The following is a 19,837-nucleotide window of genomic DNA, read 5'->3' on the forward strand; positions in this document are numbered from 1 at the left end:
TGTAACTTCTTCCCAAGTGTGCTTGTATAAATCTTATATAAATCCTGAAACACTCACTAGGAAATTCCTCTGTAATTCATAGTTTTATTTCCCTTTGTATAGATGAGTACAAAAGAAAGCTCTACTCCAATCATCAGAAATTCAATGCAATCTAGCTTTTTGAATATTCCTTTTCATTACCTCCAAGTTTGACCATTTCTTTGCTTTTGGCAGTTATTGTTTTGATCAAGCTTTTTTTTTTTTTTTTTAATATGCAGTGCACCACAGTAAAACCTTTATAACTTCATAACTGAGCATTTCATTTGGGTGGATATTATTGTTATTATGAATGCTCCATAATTCAGCTGCAAACACACAATCTTTTCTGTTTTCTGCAAGAAACATTTAAAATCCAATGAGGACCCCACCTGAAGGAATTTCACTAGGGACAGAACTGGATATGATCCTGCTCATCGTGGATTAGTGATCCTAGAGAGCATTCATACTTCTTTAAAACAAGTCCATCTTAATACTGCTCTGGAAGCAGTACTGATCTGGCTATCCATGGAATTTCTTATTGCTGTATGTTTCATTTATTTTCCACTGGGTGTTGAGTTAAATGAAATCAATTTTGATAACCTCATCTTGCAAATGCATGAACCCACTTTAATGGACACAACACTGTGGGGTAGTGCCAACACAAACAGAAAGGGCTGTATCATTGAATGAATGCTTGACAATAATGACCTCTCTCTCTCTTTTGAATAATGGACTGAATGCTTTCTTCCAGTACGTCTACCCACTTGCATTCTGAAAGAGATCTTATGGGCTGCTCTGCTGTAATTTTTCTACTGATCATGTAGGATGTTGAAGTGAACATATACAGAAGTGATAATTTTCCTGTTGCTCAAAGTATGTCTTCAAAACAACCATGTATTCCTAAACAGATGCCTGTGTATGGAAAATGAACTAGGCCGACTGGAATTCTTTTTCTCATCTTGCAAAATTTAATGCTGAAGCAGTCAGTCAAACAATCAATGTAGCAACCAATGAAGTATGTAACAGATTGTATTGTCTGCTCAGCAACAGTTTCAGTTTCAAAAACTTCATTTCGATTTCCACTCCGTCGAGAGCCTTAGTGGAACCCAGAGTGCCAGGCAGCCAGAAAAGATCAAGACAGAGCATGGAATATATTTTACAGATATACCACCACATCAAACTTAAAAGTAGGAAGCATTACACTCTCCAGAATGTTCAGATATCTCTCGGAGTTCAGTGTTCGTGGCACCACAAACAGAGTTCCGAGGCCAAACCAGAAAAAACATGACCATACCATCACATCGCCACCTCCAGATTTCATAGTTGGGGTTATGCACTCTGGTAAGAGATGTTCACCAGGCATCTGCCACACCCATCTATCTGGTAGAGGGTGTAGCATGATTTGTTTCTCGATAACACAGCTTTCCAAGCTTCTACGTCCCACTGTACATGCTCTTTGTATCACTGAAGACAACACTGCATGTTGGTTTGGGTAATGTGTGGCTGTCATATTGCAGTCTTACCATGGAAACCGATGTTGTGAGCCTCAGTTCTTAATGTTTTGTGTAGATTTGTGTTCCAGTCGTTGCCTGGAACTCCACATTAAATGTGTCAGCCAACAAATAATTTTTTTACATGTTACAAGTATCTATCAAGTGACTCATTCATGACATGGCAAGCAAGTTAGATCGACCTCTCCAATTCTAAACTTTAATGCAGTCCTGATTTTCTTAGATTCTAATCATGGCAGAATGGTTAGGTTTGTAACTTTTTACAGACTTAGCCATTCTGCCATGATAGACAGAGTTCTTTGCAATCAAATCAAAACCAACAAACCAAACCATTCATTCTTGATTGCTTGTTTCTTGAAACTTGTCCTCTAATCCTGTAAGAGCACAAGGAGCACTGATCAGCATCCATCATGCACAATTCATCTCGAAACTTTAATGAACTAATTTCTCATTGCCTTTTCATCTATCTCTGATACAGCTTTTTCCATGCTGTTTGCTGCAATGAATGCAAAGACACTCTTCAAAAAACACTTTAACAGGTCCCTTCTTTTCTCCCTGCCCACATGCATCACTATTATCTTAAATGTTTGTGACAACAGGAATATTCTTCTATTCCTCATGCAAAGTTACCTTCATTGCTGATGCTCATGACAGCCGCTGTGGTTTGGAGAAAATTTGGCATTCTAATTCATCCCAAAGATGTTCAGTGGAGTTGAGGTCTGGGCTCTGAGCTGGCCAGTCCAACACTTCAATGTTGTTTTGTGGAAACCAGTCTCGGACACGCAATGCAGTATGGCATAGAGCATTGTAATGCTGAAACATGCAGGGGTCACTGCTGAAGTGCTTCCACAGTGTCAGAAGCATGATATTATCCAGGTGTCCAGGCAGCCATATCATAGTTTTGAACATGTCCACAAATAGACCAAGCCCCCATCCAACGGAAACACACCCATACCATTAATGAGCCTTCACCAAACTTAATTTTCCCAGGTAATCTCCAGATCCAAACATGATTATCATAGTGAAACATTTGTAAATGTGATTCATTGCTTTCCACAGAACCATTTTCCTATCACCTACAGTCCAGGAATGGTGTGAAAGACACCAGTCCAAATGTTTGGCATGGAGAGGATGATGATGTGTGGCTTGTTTCCAGCAGCTCTGCCATGGTAACCTAAGGCATGAAACTGTCTGTGGACAGCTCCAACATTTTCCAGGTTGACTGTGAGGTCCACTTCTAATGATGTGCAGGATGCTTGAACATTCAGAAACAGAGCTTATTGGTCTCAGTCAATGAGTGTCGTGGTCTCCTAGGGCATTTTCCTGTGTAGAAGCACCATCAACTTTCCATCTACAAATGACATAAGCAGTGGTGGCTTTTGATATACTAAGACAGGTAGAAATGTCACAGACAGAAAGACTACTGATGTGACACCCAACTACCATTCCACATTGGAAGTCTGTCATTTTAGCTGAACATGGCATCTTGACATCTAGTACAGTGCACAACATGTAGCACATTCCACCTTTTATTACCAGACTTATGCAGACACTCCCTGAATATTTGCATGGTACATAAGGTGTTCAACTACTTTTGTCAATATAGTGTATCTAACATTACAGGTTTATTTTTCTTTTTACCTTCCTGCTCATCCGGGGTGCTAACAGATGTTAAGTTGGTTCTATTTAGAATCACCATACAAAATATTGTGTATACTTATTCTAATATAATAAAATTTTAGTACATTTTCTGAATGCCTTGTAGTTTAGTTGCAACAGTCATTACTTTTTAAATTCTGTTGATTTTTCCCCTCCCCCAGGATGTTCAGTCAGTCTCATCTCCTACTGTTGGACCACTGTCATCAACACAGAGTAAGTTTTATCAACATACACTTCAAGTTTTTTTTTTCTTTTTTCTCCCTTCAACTTAAATGGTAATTTCTGACATAAAAAATTATTATACCTTTAGTTTTATAGCATTAGAATAAATTTTAGAATTTATAGTGTTATTTACATCAAGGATTTTTGTATTTTTAGATGCAAGGCCTGTTTTTCTTTAATTTATTTAAAAACTTATTCCTCTTTTAAATGTCTCATATTTGTTATTTTATGCTTGAATCTGCTCTATATTAGAAAAAGAACTGCTCATAATAATGTAATTGCCATCACATTACCACTGATTATAATTACCTAAACAAATGAGATCATTTTCTTTGAGATATGAATGTCTGCAACTATCTATTCACTGCTTGGGAAGCTTGATCATCTGTAGTGCGTATACTCAAAGGATATGTTGTCTTTCTTTGGGATTTCAGAATTCACAACTCAGAATGGTTTCCCTTCTCTGGTTCCACTGATCATACTGATGTTGATGTTTAATGGAGAAAACACATCTAAAAATAATAATAATAATAATAATTATTATTATTATTATTACTACGTAACACCTCCAGGAACTCCAAAGGCTCATCGAGGGAAGGCACCTACTCTACAACTCTCCATCTCCACTACTTCACCAACCCCAACTGCCTTCATCATCTACACCAACGCCATCTACCGATGACCACCACCACTAGTATTTTCACAGACAATCACAAACGTCCATGCTCACGGTGGCATTCGAACTCGCAGCCTTTTGGCTGGAGAGTAGATACGCTACTCACTCGGCCAACCAACTAAACTAACTAACTAAAGTTATTTAGCTAATTAAATTATAAACCAGTATTTTGCTTGGTCACTTAGCCATCTTCATGGGTGCAAAGAAATGGCTCTTACTGTCCTCTCTTGCACTCTCTATGGTGTTGAAATCTTGGTGACAATATCCAGATTGTTGGTTTGGATCAATTAGGTTTGGAGAATTTTGTAGTGCTGTGGCAAATTCCATGAACAGTCTCTCTGAAAGTATGTCTGTTTCTGTATAAAGAAGAGATTAATTCCTCATTGGATCCAGTGATCTTTATCCAAGGTATGGTCTGCTATCCCAGAAATGTTATAGTGCAGCTGATGAACATACTAGAAAAAAACACAGAGAACATGTTCATCATCTGCACAAGTTACACCACATTTTCTAAGTGTTTTGCTAATTTCATCAAGCAATGTAGGACAAAAAAAAAAAAAAAAAAGTCACCCAAAACTCTAAGCTAAGATGGTTCAAACCATTTTAATGTGTGCATCCGAGCAGTGGTGTAGCTAGAGCTTTTGCCGCCCCTCTCAATACACACCAAAAATACTACAAAAAGTCAAACCATGTATAGGGAAATAAATTAAAACACTATGTTTATTTTTGAAGTAAAACCTTAATTTCAAAAATCTAAAATGTTATTTTTCTTGCTTTTCTGTTAGCAAAATCGTCGATGACATTTTTGAAGTGTATTTCATAGTAATGTAGGTAATTCATAGTCAATTTTAATTTTGAAAAACTCCTCTCACAACTAGCAACACTTACAGCAATTGTGAGGAAAATTCACAGTAGTATTACAATATTTGGAAATGAGTTCTTGAGATGTATTTTAGAATTAACTGCAAAAGTTCAAAAAAGGTTCGAAGTGCCCCGGGGCAGACTGCCCCTCCCTAGCTACGCCTCTGCATCTGAGAACTGATTTAAAAATGGGATGCAGGTTGAAACGAGACTTGATTGCTATAAGTTTAGATTAGCTAAAAGATTAGATTAGTGCTGATTAATGCTGCTTAAAAATTATTTTATTAAAAACATTTAAAAATTCTTAACATTTTTTTCCTAATCTAAAGGATGCTTCTTTTAACCTATCAACCCCACACACAAGAGGTATCAGAGTGTAGAACATGACAGTGCTTGTTTGGGCAAGTGATCAGAGAAAAGAAAGAAAATCTGTTAGTATGTTTCTTGACGATTTGGCGATTGTGTGCATTGGTGAAAGTGATGTATGAAAGACTGATCAAAAGATAAGAGGAATGAAGGTAGAAGATGAGCAGTTGGTTCAGTAAATCTGGAGGTGAACAATATATGACTGTTGACCTGCAGCTACCCATACATGAGTATTAGAAAGAAGTGGCAACCATTTCATTGGAGCAGCATCCATGGAAATACCCATAGAAAAGATGGTGTAGAAATGGAGCATCTGTGGGAAATCCATCAATGGGAAATCAGTTGGAGTCACTGAGAGAAATGATCATCTATTATGGAAAGATGGTGCTTCTGGATGCATACATGCATTCTGAGGTAAGTTTTTGAGGACACACCCCAGATGTGAGAACGATATTCTGAGATGTGTACTAGACGTATATAGCCGTCTAAGTGTTTAACAGATATTCTAATTTTTTGCAGATTTGGGATTTACAAAATGTTAGGGCTTGAGTAGAAAAGAAGTAATGTTTAGAATTAAATTGAATACCAAGCATTTTTGAGAGGCTAAGGAGACGATGTGTTTATGCCAGGATAGGCTAAATGTGAAAATTATCCCAAGAAGAGAAATCTGATTTTGATTAATGAGTGGAATGTTATCAGAATTGAGACATAGCAGGAATTTAGTTGCATTAAAATTTATTATATTATGATTGCAATAATGAAAAGCAAGATAAAGAAATAAAAATAAGAACAGCCATAGCTAAAGATGCATTCTGGAAAAATAAAGATCTGCTCAGAAGTTCTGTGAGTATCGAGACAAAGAAAAGAATGATAAGAACATTAGTGTGGGCAATTTTCACATATGGAAGTGAGACCTGGATATTCAAGAAGAGAGTAAGGCAACAGATAATGTTGGAAGTTTATTTTTCACTTGGTTAGACTATAATAAATTTAGTTCAATCCTTTATCTAAGTGTGAGCAAACAAAGTTTGCGCTTGCAAATATCTTCAGGACTGGAGTAAGGTAGTACAACACCGAGAAACTCATAGCAAAGGTGGATCAAGCTAACATCACTCCTATTGCAGTATCTCTCATAATACAAAACACATTTCCTTGCAGATATGTATAATGTTATGCATTAAAGGGAAGGGCCACTACCCAGACTAGTTTCAACCTTTATTGAGGTCTCTTCAGTGGGAACCAGGTCCAGAAGTGGAGATACCAGGCAGAAGCAATGGAAAGGTCATCTTTACCTATAGGAGTTGCCAAAAGGTGTGCCACCTTTTTATTAAATTACCCTGGATTTAGAGAAAGATGTTGAAAGTTTATTTTTCACTGGTTAGACTATAATAAATTTAGTTTAATCCTTTATCCAGGTGTGAGCAAACAAAGTTTGTGCCTGAAAATATCTTCAGGACTGGGGTAAGGTAGTACAACACCGAGCAACTCGTAGCAAAGGCGGACCAAGCTAACATCACTCCTATACGAGTTGCCCGGTGTTGTACTACCTTACCTCAGTCCTGAAGATATTTTCAGGCACAAACTTTGTTTGCTCACACCTGGATAAAGGATTAAACTAAATTTATTATGCAACAGATAATGGCCTTTGAAATGTGGTGCTATAGGAGAGCTCTGAAAATCCCATGGACAGAACATGTGACAAATACAGATGTCCTACAGTGAATGAGAACACAGAGATTTTTATTACAGGAAATAATCCAGAGAAAGATGAGATTGGCAGGACATGTACTGAGAGGTTCAGCAGTACAGAGGATACTAACAGTTTTAGAAGAAAAAATTATGGAAAAAGGATCAAGAGGCAAAATATGAAAGACATGGCTTGAAGATATAAGATCATGGACAGGATCACATGGCTATGCAGAAATAAAAAGGAAAGCCACCAACAGAGAGAACTGGTAGGACATGGTGCTTCCTCTCACTGAAGAAGCTACATGAAGAAGATTGCAATAATAAATAACCAGGTTTTAACTCATATAAATTTTTTATTTATACTATATGCATCTCCTTGAAATCTTTTGTTGTCTTTATGGCTAACAGCATCTTAAGGAGGTTGCTTAACATAAAACAATGATAAAAAAAGTAAATATTTTCCAACAGCTGTTCATCATCATCATCATCAAATTCCTGACATGTACTCTCAAGGGGTGTACAGGATATGATAGTATTACATGAAAAATTTATATCATTACTAACTTCCTATCTACAATCTTCCTCCAAATCAGTCTGTTTCTCGTCAAGACTCCAACATTATCAGATCTTATATTTCTATCGTCTAAGGCACCTCATACCGCTTCAATCCACCTATATCTTGGTCTTCCTCAGAGTTGCTTTGCTGCCAACCTGGCAGAGAACACTTGTTTTGCTAATCTTTCTTCGCCCATTCTGTTCAAGTGACCATTCCACCTGAGATTAACTCTGCTAATGCCTTCCTGGATGCTGACAATGTCTAGTTCTTTCCTAATATCCTCGTTTTTAATATAATACTGCCATTGATGCCATCTGTTCATGCCTCTAATCTTTCTCAGGACTTTCATATCTGTGGCTTCTAGTATTTGGTCAGATGTTTTCCTTCTGACCCAGCTCTCAAATCCATAGGTTAAAACTGATTTGAACACTACCTTGTATACGGCTAATTTAGTGTTCCGACTAATTTCCCTCTTATTCCATATGAATTTATTCAATTGACTTCCAACCATACCAGCTTTGTTGATTCTGTTGTCTATTTCCATATTTAATTTACCATCTTCACTAAAAATCGTGCCTAAGTAGCTGAAATGTTTTACTTGTTCCACAGGTTCTCCATTCACAACACAGTTGGCATTTTCAACGATTCTACCTATTTTCATTGTCTTTGTCTTTTTATTGCTAACCTTCATACCATATCTATTATAACAGTTATTCAATTTAGTCAGGGAATCTTGCAGACTTGTAGTGGATTTATTTAGAAGTATAACATCGCCTGCATAAAGCAAAGAGCTGACATTAACATCTCCAATTCTGATATCATGTTTAATACCACTTTCCTTCATAATGTGATCCATATAGATAATGAATAGCTGAGGGGATAATGTACATCCTTGTCTCACACCAGATTTAACATTAAACCATCTTCCTGTACTTCCTTCAATTCTAACTGCTGACTTGCTACTCAAATAAAGACTAAGTATTGCTTGATATAATGCCCCATTGACACCATATAACTGTAGAGTATTGAATAGCTTCTCTCTTGACACCTTGTCATATGCCTTTTCCAAATCGACAAAACTTAAATGCAGATCTTTGTTATATTCCCATGCTTTCTCAACTATTTGTCTTAAAGAAGATCTGTTCCTGACAGCCTCTATATGGCCTGAATCCAGCTTGTTCTTCACCAAGCTTTTCTTCCACAATTCTTCTCATCTGTTTCTCAAGTATACTGGCATAAATCTTGCCAGGAACACTCAGTAGAAAAATACCCCTGTAATTCTCACATTCAGTTTTATTTCCTTTTTTATATATGGCTACTATTAGAGCTCTACTCCAATCATTGGGAATTCGTCCCTCTGTCCAGGCCTTCTGAATTATGCAGTGCAGTCACTGTAAGACTTTTATACCACCATACTTGAGCATTTCTGGTCGAATATCATCTACTCCTGTTGCCTTTCCACATTTCAAGCCTTTGATGGCTTTTTCTACTTCAGGTATGGATATGTATTCCTGACTGTATGCCTATTGAGTGTTTTTTACCACTGTACTATCACTGCTTGTTTCATTTAGCAATTTTTTGAAGTAATTACTCCATACTTCAAGGATATCTTTTTCTCCCATTTTCATGTCACCTTTTATCATCTCTAATTCCTTTTACAGTACTCTTTCCTCCATTTCTAAGCTTCTTCAACAACTTCCTGAATATCTTACCACCTGCTTGATATTTATTTTCCGTGTTCTTGCCCAAGTCCTCCCATCACTTTTGTTTAGCTAGTTTTACACAATGTTTAGCTTTCTTACATTTGTCTCTGTATTCTCTAAGAAGAAAAGCTGACTTATTTGCCAGGAACTTTTTATATGCTTTCTTCTTTTCCTTCAATGCCTCTTTAACTTCCAGTATCCACCATGGAGTTCTGATTTTTCTATCCTTGCAGACACCCTCACCACTTTCCTCTCTTGCTGAATCAATTAGGGTTTTCTTCAAGGCTTGCTACTGAATCTCCAATGTTTGGTTCCTGTTCTCAAATGCTTTCATTTTTTCTTCAATAAACTTTTTGTATTTTAGTCTACGGTTCACATCTGAGTGCTGCTCAACTTTTATTCACTTTAAAACTTTCTTACATGTTATACTTTTCAATATGAAATTTTATCCTGCTTAAGACTAAATAGTGATCACTTCCTATTTCAAATTCTTTGTACACTCTTCTGGTGTCCTGCACCAGCGTGAAAACATCACTATCAACAATAACGTAGTCAATGAGACTTTTCTTATTCCTTGCCTCTTCTCTCCATGTGAATTTGTGCACATTTTTATGTTGGAACATTGTATTAGTAATAACTAGTCCATGTCCTGAGCAGAAATCCAGCAGGTATTTGCCATTATTATTAGCTTTGCTCTTTTCTCCAAATTTTCCCAAAATATTTTTGTGTCTCACAATCATTTCCTACTCTGCTATTTAGATCCCCAACAAGGACCAACTTTTCCTTTTTCATTGTGTCAGTTGCTTTCTCTAAAACATCAAAAAATTCCTCCACTTCTACTTTAGTAGAACCTTCTGTGGGATCATAGGCACAAATAAGTGTCATTGTCCAATTCCTCATTCTGATATTTGCTCATATCACTCTACTTGAGACTGACTGCCATTCAAGAAGATTAGCCTCGTATTTTGTGTTGAATACTATGGCTACTCCTTCTTTTCCTTGATTTTTATTGCCTGAATATAACAGTTTGTATTTATTGCTCAGAAAGATATCACCAGTTTTTGTCTTTTTTGTTTCAGTCACCCCTATTATGTTTATCTGGTACTTATCTAATTCCTCATCTAGCTGCTCCATTTCTTTGCCATTCCTTCTTATGTTGATAGTACCAATCTTAACTCTGGTGATATTGAGCTGTTGTGTGCTTTCAGATTTGTTCCAGTAGCTGACTTTTTTCTGTTCGCCCTGGTTCCCCTGGCGAAAACAATGGGGGCCTTGTTTAACCGGGCGACGCCCCTGCCGGCATGAAATTTTGTCTTGTTGTACCATCATTTAGTATGTTGGTTCAAGCCAATAAGAATACAGTTTGGTCGGCTAAATCCAAAATTGCCAGCTCATCCTCGTTCGTTCAGTATCCAGGTAGATACCCAACAGGGTGCACCACGAGAAGGTGAGGATTGGACATTAGGTGAGAAGCCCTGTTCGGTTCTCCGCATTCCTTTAAAAGCTATGTGGAGGTCTCCTCTCAGTTATACAGCTTTGAACAGCTGTTAATATCTATAAATTGAAAAGACTGGAAGAAGCAAACTCCTGAAGGTGCTGTTAGCCATATAGATAGAGAAACATGTCAAGGAAATGCATCTAGTATAAATAAGCAAAAAACGTATGCAGTGTTGCCTTGCAATTTGACAGTTGAATTTTGCGGGCTTGTGCATGCATGTGCATGGAATTGTGTGATGTAATTTGTTATTTGTCATTTCTTTTTGGGCTGCATTGGTGTTTGCTCATCTTGTTTGTGTTAATTTTTTCAATTCTGCGTTTTTCAGAAAGTAAAAATTTTGTGCATCTGTAGTTATTATTATTTTTTTGAGTGAAATTTAAGAATGGACCCAAAGAGAAGTGAACAAAGGAATAATTCAGGAAAGAAGCACACTTGGTTGAGCATAGAGAAGAAAAATGAAATTGTAGATAAAGTGCAGAAATGTAGAACAATTATAGATGTAGCTCAAGAGTATGGTGTTCCTAGGTCAACTGTGGTAACTTTTTGGTAACAGAGAGAGAAGATTATTGGTGCTAAGGTGTCTGCTGGTGCAATGAAGATTTCTTACAAGAATAGATCTTATCAATGAAGGGACGGAAAAGCTGCTTATCACCTGGATTAGAGAAAGACAGATGAAGAGAGATCCAGTAACTCAGGCAATGATCTGTGGGAAGGCTAGGTTAATTTTTGAAGAATTGCAGAAGAAAACTCCAGGATGTACTTCAGATCAAACTGAGGAATTCAAAGCAAGTTGAGACTGGTTTCACAGATTCCAAGGTAGAACAGTCATCCATAGTGTTCTCAGATAAGGGGAAGCTGCTAGTGCAGATAAAGAGGCTGCAGGAAAGTTTGTGAAAAAATTTGAAGATTTAATCAGGAATGAAGGCTACCTGCTACAGCAAATTTTTAACGCGGATGAAACTGGGTTATTTTGGAAGCGCTTACCAAATCAAACTTACATCACACAAGAAGAAGTGAAGCTTCCAGGACATAAGCCTATGAAAGATAGGCATACTTTGTTATTGGCAGCAAATGCAAACGGAGACTTTAACTAAAACCACTTCTGGTCTACCACTCAGAAAATCCTCAGTGCTTTGGGAAGAAAATCATGAAGTCCAAACTGCCAGTGATGTGGAAATCCAATGCAAAAGTCTGGGTAGACCGACAAGTTTTCAAAGATTGGATTTTTGAGGTGTTTGCCCCAAGCGTGAAGAAGTCCCTCACTGAACAACAATTTGCCTCCAAACACGACGTCACTGATTTAACCCATGGATCAAGAAGTGATTGCGTATTTTAAAAACTTTACATCAAGGCTTTGTTCTCCCGGCTTTTCGGCGTGACTCACTCTTCTGACAAGACAATGAAGGACTTCTAGAAGACCTAGTTCAACATTCTCTACGGCATTTCCTTTATTAAAACTGCCTGGGATGGAGTGACACAGAGAACCCTTTGTGCATCGTGGAAGAAACTCGTTCCTAATTTTTCTCAGGATGACAACAGTGCAGACCAAGCAGCTGGAGAATCAGAAGCAGCTGCAGCCATGCTAGAGATCATTTTGACGGTGGAGAATCTCGACATAGAAGAGGTTGATGAGGCTGATGTAGAAGAGCTTGTGGAGGATCGCGATGACATACTAACTGTGGAAGAACTCAGAGCACTCAGCAAACAGCAAACAAAGGAGAGAGAAAGAGGAATTTCACCTGAAGAAGAGGATGACAAGGGAAAAGGGCCGATTCCAACAGCTGCTATTAAAGAAGTTTTATTCCATTGGGAGAAGGTGCAGTCTGTTTGTTTGGAATGGCACCCCAACACTGCTGATGTGAGTGGAATGACAGACTTGTTCAACAACACTATCATGCATCACTTCAAAACCATCTTGAAAAAGAGGAAGAGACAGGCTGCCCTTGATCATTTCCTCATCCCTGTTCAAGGGATGAGGAAATGGAGACAAGAAGAGGTAGAATAGGATAAACAAGACTCCCTTCCAACATCTAAGGCTCAATAGATTGTATGTATTGTGTATACAATAGTGTATTTTGTAATTTAGTGTGTTAGTAAAATACGTAAAGTAAATAATATGGTGTATTTCTCTCCCACTCCTCTGTTAGGGGGAGTGGGATGGGGGTCCGACAGTGAATTAATCTATTTTCCATAGACTTATGTGGGAAATATAGTCCCACAATTCGACAGTTTTGCAATTAGACATTAGTTCGCCGACGGATTAGTGTCGAATTGCGAGGCGGCACTGTACAAGTTAAAATCCTTTTTTTTTTTAATGTGGTTCCCACCCATGAAAGGCTACCAGTAAACTGATAATACATTTATACTGTGGGTGGACTAAGGAATTTTTTTCAATTTTTATTTATTTTTACATAGTCTGGAAACCTTCTCTAAAGACCAAACATGGAACTTTTTCAAGCCACTTCAGGCCTCTAGTAAGCAGGGAGGTGGTTTCACACCGTGTGATGAAATTCATCTCCCACTTAAAGACAATCACAATCATCTATGCTCATTGTAGAATTTGAACCTAGCAGAGTAGGTACTCTAACCACTCAGCCAACCAGCGTTTCAAGCAAATCTACTTGTAGTGAATTGCATACAAATTATTAAATTATATTCTCCCTACTCATAAATGTGTTAGAAGGTCAGTTCTAGAGGTGCTTGAGATATCTGAATACTGTAAGATTTTGTGAATGACAAAGAGGAGTGGAGTGTACTATCATCTGTAAAGCTGTGAATAGGATCACGTCATCACATCATGATGTTCAGTCATTAGTCTCTATATACAAGTTTCCCTGTCATGAAGTTACTTCATATGCAAACTTTGTTTGCTTGCACTTGGATAAAGGTTGAAAAAACAAAGACAATGGTATTTGGTGAGAAGAACATGAAACAAAAGATACAAGTGGATGGAATTGATATAGAGGAGTGGGTGAAACCAGGAATATAATTTCTTGGCAATTTTAATTTATAAGTGTTCTCATCAGGTCCCATGTGATGACTAGAAGCAAGAAAAATGAATTTCTAGAGTTTCTGCAGGCCAACTACCCTAGAAAGAAGATGCAGTTGAAGAAACAGTACCAGAAGAAGAGAAGTTCAAGAAGTAACTGATTAGAGACAAAAAACACCGAAGTTAGTACAGGAGAGAAGAATGTTGAAGATAAAAAGGGATACATTAGAACAAATAGAGGAGCAATATAGAAGAAAGTATTATATAATGAGGTGAAAAAAGCAGTCAGAATGGATATGATGAAATGGTTAGAAGCCCAATGCAACAATATAGAACAGTACTATGGAGAGCATAAAACAAGGGTGGTATACAAAATGATCAGAACCATTAATAGAAAGTGGCAACCAAAACAGACCACAATTAAAGATGAAAAAGGCAATTGATGAATAAAGAAAAAATTGTACAGCAGTGGACAAGAGTACTGTAGTGATTATATGAAGAAAAACTAGATTTAGATAGCATTGGGAAACTGACTGAAGAATTGAAGCAGATATCACCACCAGGTAATGAGCATGATATGGAACATTTTAAGAGGAGAGGTAGAAAAAGCAATAGGACAGCTAAAACACAACAAGAGTCCTGGTAACGATAACATCACTGGAGAAATGATTAAATATGATGGTGAAAGTATGGTTACAGAAATGCACCAACTATATAATATGGTATGGAAAGAAGGGAAAATGCCAGAGGAGTGGGTGAAATCAATATTAGTGACATTATACAAGAAAGGAAATAAGCTAGAATGTAAAAATTATAGACAAGTCATCTTGGTAAAGTGATGGTGATGATATTGACAGAAAGATTGAGAACGCAATTGGAAGCATACCTTGCAGATGAGCAAGCAGGATTTAGGAAGGATAGAAGTACAATTCAACAGATTTTGACAATGAGGTTAATAGCAGAGAAAGCTAGGAGAGAAATCAAAAACATATATACTTGCTTTGTTGATTTTCAGAAAGCATTTGACAGTATTGACCAGAAAGTGACATTAGCGGTTCTGGAATCCTATGGAATTGATAAAAAAAAAAAAAAAAAAAAAAAACTAATAGCTGTATTAAAAGATGTTTATCAGAATTCAGTTGCAGCAGTTAGAATAGGTGATGATTTGGGGAAATGGTTTAGAACAAGCAGAGGTACTAGACGGGGGGGGGGGGGGGACCCAATATCACCAAACATTTTCATCGCATATTTAGAAAGAGCAATGGACAAACTGAAGGAAGATGTGAAAGGCATATCTGTACACAGAATGAGAATTAACAATCTGAGATTTGCAGATGACATTGTTATTGTTGAAGAAGACGAAAGAGAACTACAAAAAACACTGAAACTGTTAAGCGAGGAAGGGAAGAGATTTGGACTTGTTATGAACTTTGAAAAAACAAAGACAATGGTATTTGGTGAGAAGAACATGAAACAAAAGATACAAGTGGATGGAATTGATATAGAAAATGTAGAACAATTCACATATTTGGGAAGTAAAATGACGTATGATTTGGACCATAAAAAAGAAATAAAGATCAGGATTGCAAAGGGAAGAACAAATCTGAAGGCCATGGCTAACATCTGGAAAAGTGAAGTGATCAGCATGCAAACAGAACTAAAAGTACTGGAAACATGCATCTTTAGCGGCGTACTGTATGGATCTGAAACATGGGTAATAAATAATGAATAAAAAAAAAGAACTTTGGCATTTGAAAGAACTTGTTACAGGAAGATTCTAAGAATAGGATGGGTACAGAAAATCACAAATGAAGAGCTCTATCAGAAGATACAACCAAAAGAGAATCTAATGCAGAAGATTATAAAATGGAAGCTGCAATTATTTGGACACATCTGTAGAATGAGTGAGGATTGGAAGATAAAGACATTTATGTTTGGTATTTTGGATGGTTTAAACAGAAGAGGTAGACCATATAATGGATAGACAATATAAAGGACTGGTGTGGAATGGGTATACAGAAATTGCAACACTGTGCACTGGACAAAAAAGGTGGAAGAAAATAGTGAAGGAGGCATCGGACACCAACAGGCAATGAGCCCATGGTTCGTGATAATGAACTGCCCTAGGCAGCAAGTAATGGAAAGCACATGAGGCTTGAGTGTCTTAGACTGGTCATATCATCAGTGAATGTCTTGCTGAATCTCCCTCCAATTAGGAAGTCTGATCTCAAGATGTTAAGATGATTCACATGAGTAGTGGCTAGACATTTCAGAACTTGCATGAAGAGAGGATATAAGTGTATGTCTGATTACAAGGCCAGTGATTATGAAAAGCTCACTAGCTTAGAGTTATAACATGGAATGAAGTTAGATGCTTGGGTTCTATTTAAAAAAATTACTTGTTTTTCAAAAAATATTCTGATGAATATTTTTTTAAACATTTTTATTACACATTCTGTAATAAACTTCATTTATTAGAGAATTTGTTAGTAATCAAGGAAAGGAATATTCATGAATATAAATTATTTTATAGCAACACAGTGAACCCATTATGAAAGATTTTAAGTAACAAATGTGAGATGCTTAATTTTAAAATAATAAAAAAAAATTAAAATTATAATGCACTCTTGTTCTATGTATTTTTGAATTTATTCAGATCATATTTTGTATAGGGGTGCTTAAGGGTCAAAGTTGAATAACTGGAATGAGACTTTCACATAGCTGTTTAAGAAATTTATAGAATTGACTAGGGCTTCTGACATAATGTCCAATCCGCACCTTTTGTGGTGGACCCTATTGGATATCTATGATACATGGATATTTTACAAATGAGGATTAGCTAGAAATTTGCAATTTAGCTGACCAAATTGTATTCTTATTGGCTTAAACCATAATGCAAAATGATGGTGCAACAGGACAGAATTTCTTGCTCTCTGGAACATCATTATCCAGTTAAACAAGGCCCCCATTGTTTTCATCAGAGAACAAGGGTGAACAACAAAAAGTCAGTTATTGGAACAAATTCCAATTCAACATTAGCAGAGTTCAAGATTGGCACCATCAGTATAAAATAATGGAAAAGAAAGCAAATTAGCAGAATGGAAAAGTACCAGATCGACATAATAGCTGTTCCTGAAACAAATAAGACAAAAGCAGGTGAGATCTCTCTAAGTAGCAAATACAAGATGCTATATTCCGTTAGTAAAAATCAAGGTAAAGGAGTAGCTATAGTATTCAACACTAAATATGAGAATAATTTTTTTGAATGACAGGCAATGTCAAGTAGAGTGATGTGGACAAATATCAAAATAGAGAACAGGACAATGAGACTTTTTGTGCCTATGTTCCTACAGGAGGTTCTAATAAGGAAGAAATTTTTTGAGGCATTAGAGAAAGCAGCTGACAAAATGAAAAAGGAAAAGTAGGTCCTTGTTGGAGATCTAAACAGCAGAGTAGGACATGATTACAGACATATAGAAATGTTTCAGGAAAATTTGGAGAAAAGAGCAAAGCTAATAATAATGCTAAGTACTTGCTGTATTTCTGTTCAGGATATGGACTAGTTATTACTAACATCATGTTCCAACATAAAGATGTGCACAAATTCATATGGAAAGCAGATGAAAGAAATAAAAGTTTCGTTGATTATGTTATTGTTGATAGTAGTTTTCAAACTGGTTCAGGACACAATATACTGAGAATATGAAATAGGAAGGAATCATATAATTTTGAGCAGGATAAAATGGTAATTTTATCTTGCTTAGTGAGCAGGTAAGCAGGTAATTTGTGGCCTCACTTGATGATTTATGATTTCCTGGAGGTCTCTTTTAATGAGGTGTTGACACTGCCACCAGCAGTGACCTTTCTTGTTTCATCACTTCCAAAAATGGACACATGTGGAAGTATAAAGCAGGTGATTATAGGAAGCTTTGTAGTCAGTTACCATCAGTACGTTGGGTAGATGAGCTGAGCAGAAAAGATGTTGACAACGAATGGAAACTCATAAGGCAGTATATGACAAAAGCAATGTATGACTGCATACCAAGGGTTAAGCGAGTAAATATAGTGGGATGAAATGGATGAACAGCGAAATCAAGCAAGCTGTGCTAGAAAAGAAAATGTTATGGACGAGGTACAAGACAGTTGGTGGTGATCAAATCCACGAAGAGTATAGGTGCAGGCTAGAAAGGTGACGAACATGGTAAAGAAAGAAAAAGTGCAGTATTGAGAGGAGATTGGCTGGTCAGGCCAAGGTTAACTCAAGGGAATTTTTCTGCTACATGGCAAGCAAGAGTAATAATAATTATGGCAGACTAAACGCTGCAAAGGATATAGTGGAATTATTGAACAAGCCTTTATCAGCGTATATCATACTGGTGTAAATGATGCGGTAGAATATATATAGAAGAGAGGCAAGTATTAGGAGAATTGGAAGTGAAAGAAACAGATGTATCAGATGTTGGTTGGGTTAGATGTGAATAAGTCTGTGGGAAATAGTGACATATCACCGCATATTCTTAAGGAATGTGCACTACAATTGACTATGCCCCTGACCTGGTTATTTAATGAAAGTCTTGCAGTGAATAGGGTTTCTAAGGAGCAGAAAGTAGTCAAAATAGTACCACTCTACAAGCATGGTTCTAAGACAGAAGTCTCCAACTACAGGCCAGTCTGTATAACTGCAGTTGTGGTCAAGGTGTTAGAAAGATTGGTAAGGAATAGAATACAGGAGTGGGTTGATGGGCATAGCATTCTTTATGATGGTCACCATGGATTTTTAAAGGGTAGGTCCTGTTTTAGTAATTTACTTGTATTTTATGATAAAGTGACAAATGTGTTAGATAAGGGAGAATCATATACAGTGATATTCTTAGAGTTTGCAGAAGCACTTGATAGATTACCACATAAGTTAGCAGCTTGTACACCAACATGATAAGTTGGTGTACAAGCTGCAGAGGATGGGAATAGATAGTATGTTGATTAGATGGATCAGACATTGACTCTCTGAAAGATATCAGCAGGTTGTGTATGATGGAGCAGTGTCTCAAAAAAGGAGGGTAACCAATGGCTTGCCGCAAGGTTCTATTCTTGGGCCTCTGCTGTTTAATTTGTTTGTAAACAATATATATCGTGTGGACTGACTGGGGATCTTCAGTTATTTGCTGATGATGCAAAGTTGGGAAGAATTATAAGTAGCACTGCTGATGTTAATTCCCTTCAGAAAGATTTGAATAGACTTTTGACTTGTACAGAAGAGTGGGGGGTTGTAGTTTTAATATCAATAAGTGCAAGGTGTTGCATTTTGGAGTGCAGAAATATAAGGCTGTGTACGATATTGATGGTGCTGTACTGAAGGAAGTGGATGAGATTAGAGATTTGGAAGTGATGGTTGACAGTAAACTGAAGTTTAGAGTGCATATTGCTAGTGTTGCAAAAGGTTGCACATCGTAGTGCTGCTATGATAAGAAGTATTCTAACATGTAAGAATAAGAAAGTGGTTGTGCCACTGTATAAAGTTCCCGGTCAGACTACACTTGGACTATTGTGCTCAGATCTGGTTTTCAATATGATGTGGAGACATTGGAGAGAGTCCAGAGATGAGTGACTAAGACAATATTGGGACTTTGGAATGCTGGCTATGGAGAGAGGTCGAAGAAATGTGGATTGCAGAGTTTGGTGGATAGGAGGAAGAGAGGTGATATGATAGAGGCATTTAAGTTAGTGAGAGGATTTTATCCAATTAATTCAGAGAGGATTATAAAAAGAATAGAAGGTGAGAGGGGAAAAACCAGAGGTCATTCCTGGAAGTTATGTAAAAGTGTGGTGAAGAAGAGTGTTAGGAGTAGATTTTTTACATGGAGAATTGTGAGTGAATGGAATGCATTACCAGAATGTGTTGTTAATGCAAGAATTGTTAAGGACTTTAAGATTCTATATGATAAATGTGTTGTCAGTTGAATGAACCTCCCACATTGAGTCTGTCGACTCCATGGAGGGTGTAATAATAATAATAATAAATTGGATCACCTTGCATAGAAATAGTGTTGAAAGTATGCTCATCAAGCCCACCATCTGTACTGAATATGAGA

The 19,837-nt window shown here is 37.0% G+C and overlaps 1 protein-coding gene across 1 annotated transcript in view; it reads left to right on the forward strand.

The window, feature by feature from the left end:
* Positions 1-19,837, forward strand: part of LOC150106702 (C-Jun-amino-terminal kinase-interacting protein 4-like) — a 713,212-nt gene that overhangs the window by 187,467 nt on the left and 505,908 nt on the right. The window contains 1 exon segment of the mRNA XM_090393457.1: positions 3,350-3,401. Within this exon segment, the coding sequence (XP_090249583.1) occupies positions 3,350-3,401 (52 nt within the window).

Source organism: Typopeltis vanoorti, chromosome 5, assembly GCF_054136105.1.
Source record: "Typopeltis vanoorti isolate ZY-2024b chromosome 5, IOZ_Tvanoo_1.0, whole genome shotgun sequence".
In the NCBI taxonomy this organism is placed as follows: domain Eukaryota; kingdom Metazoa; phylum Arthropoda; class Arachnida; order Uropygi; family Thelyphonidae; genus Typopeltis; species Typopeltis vanoorti.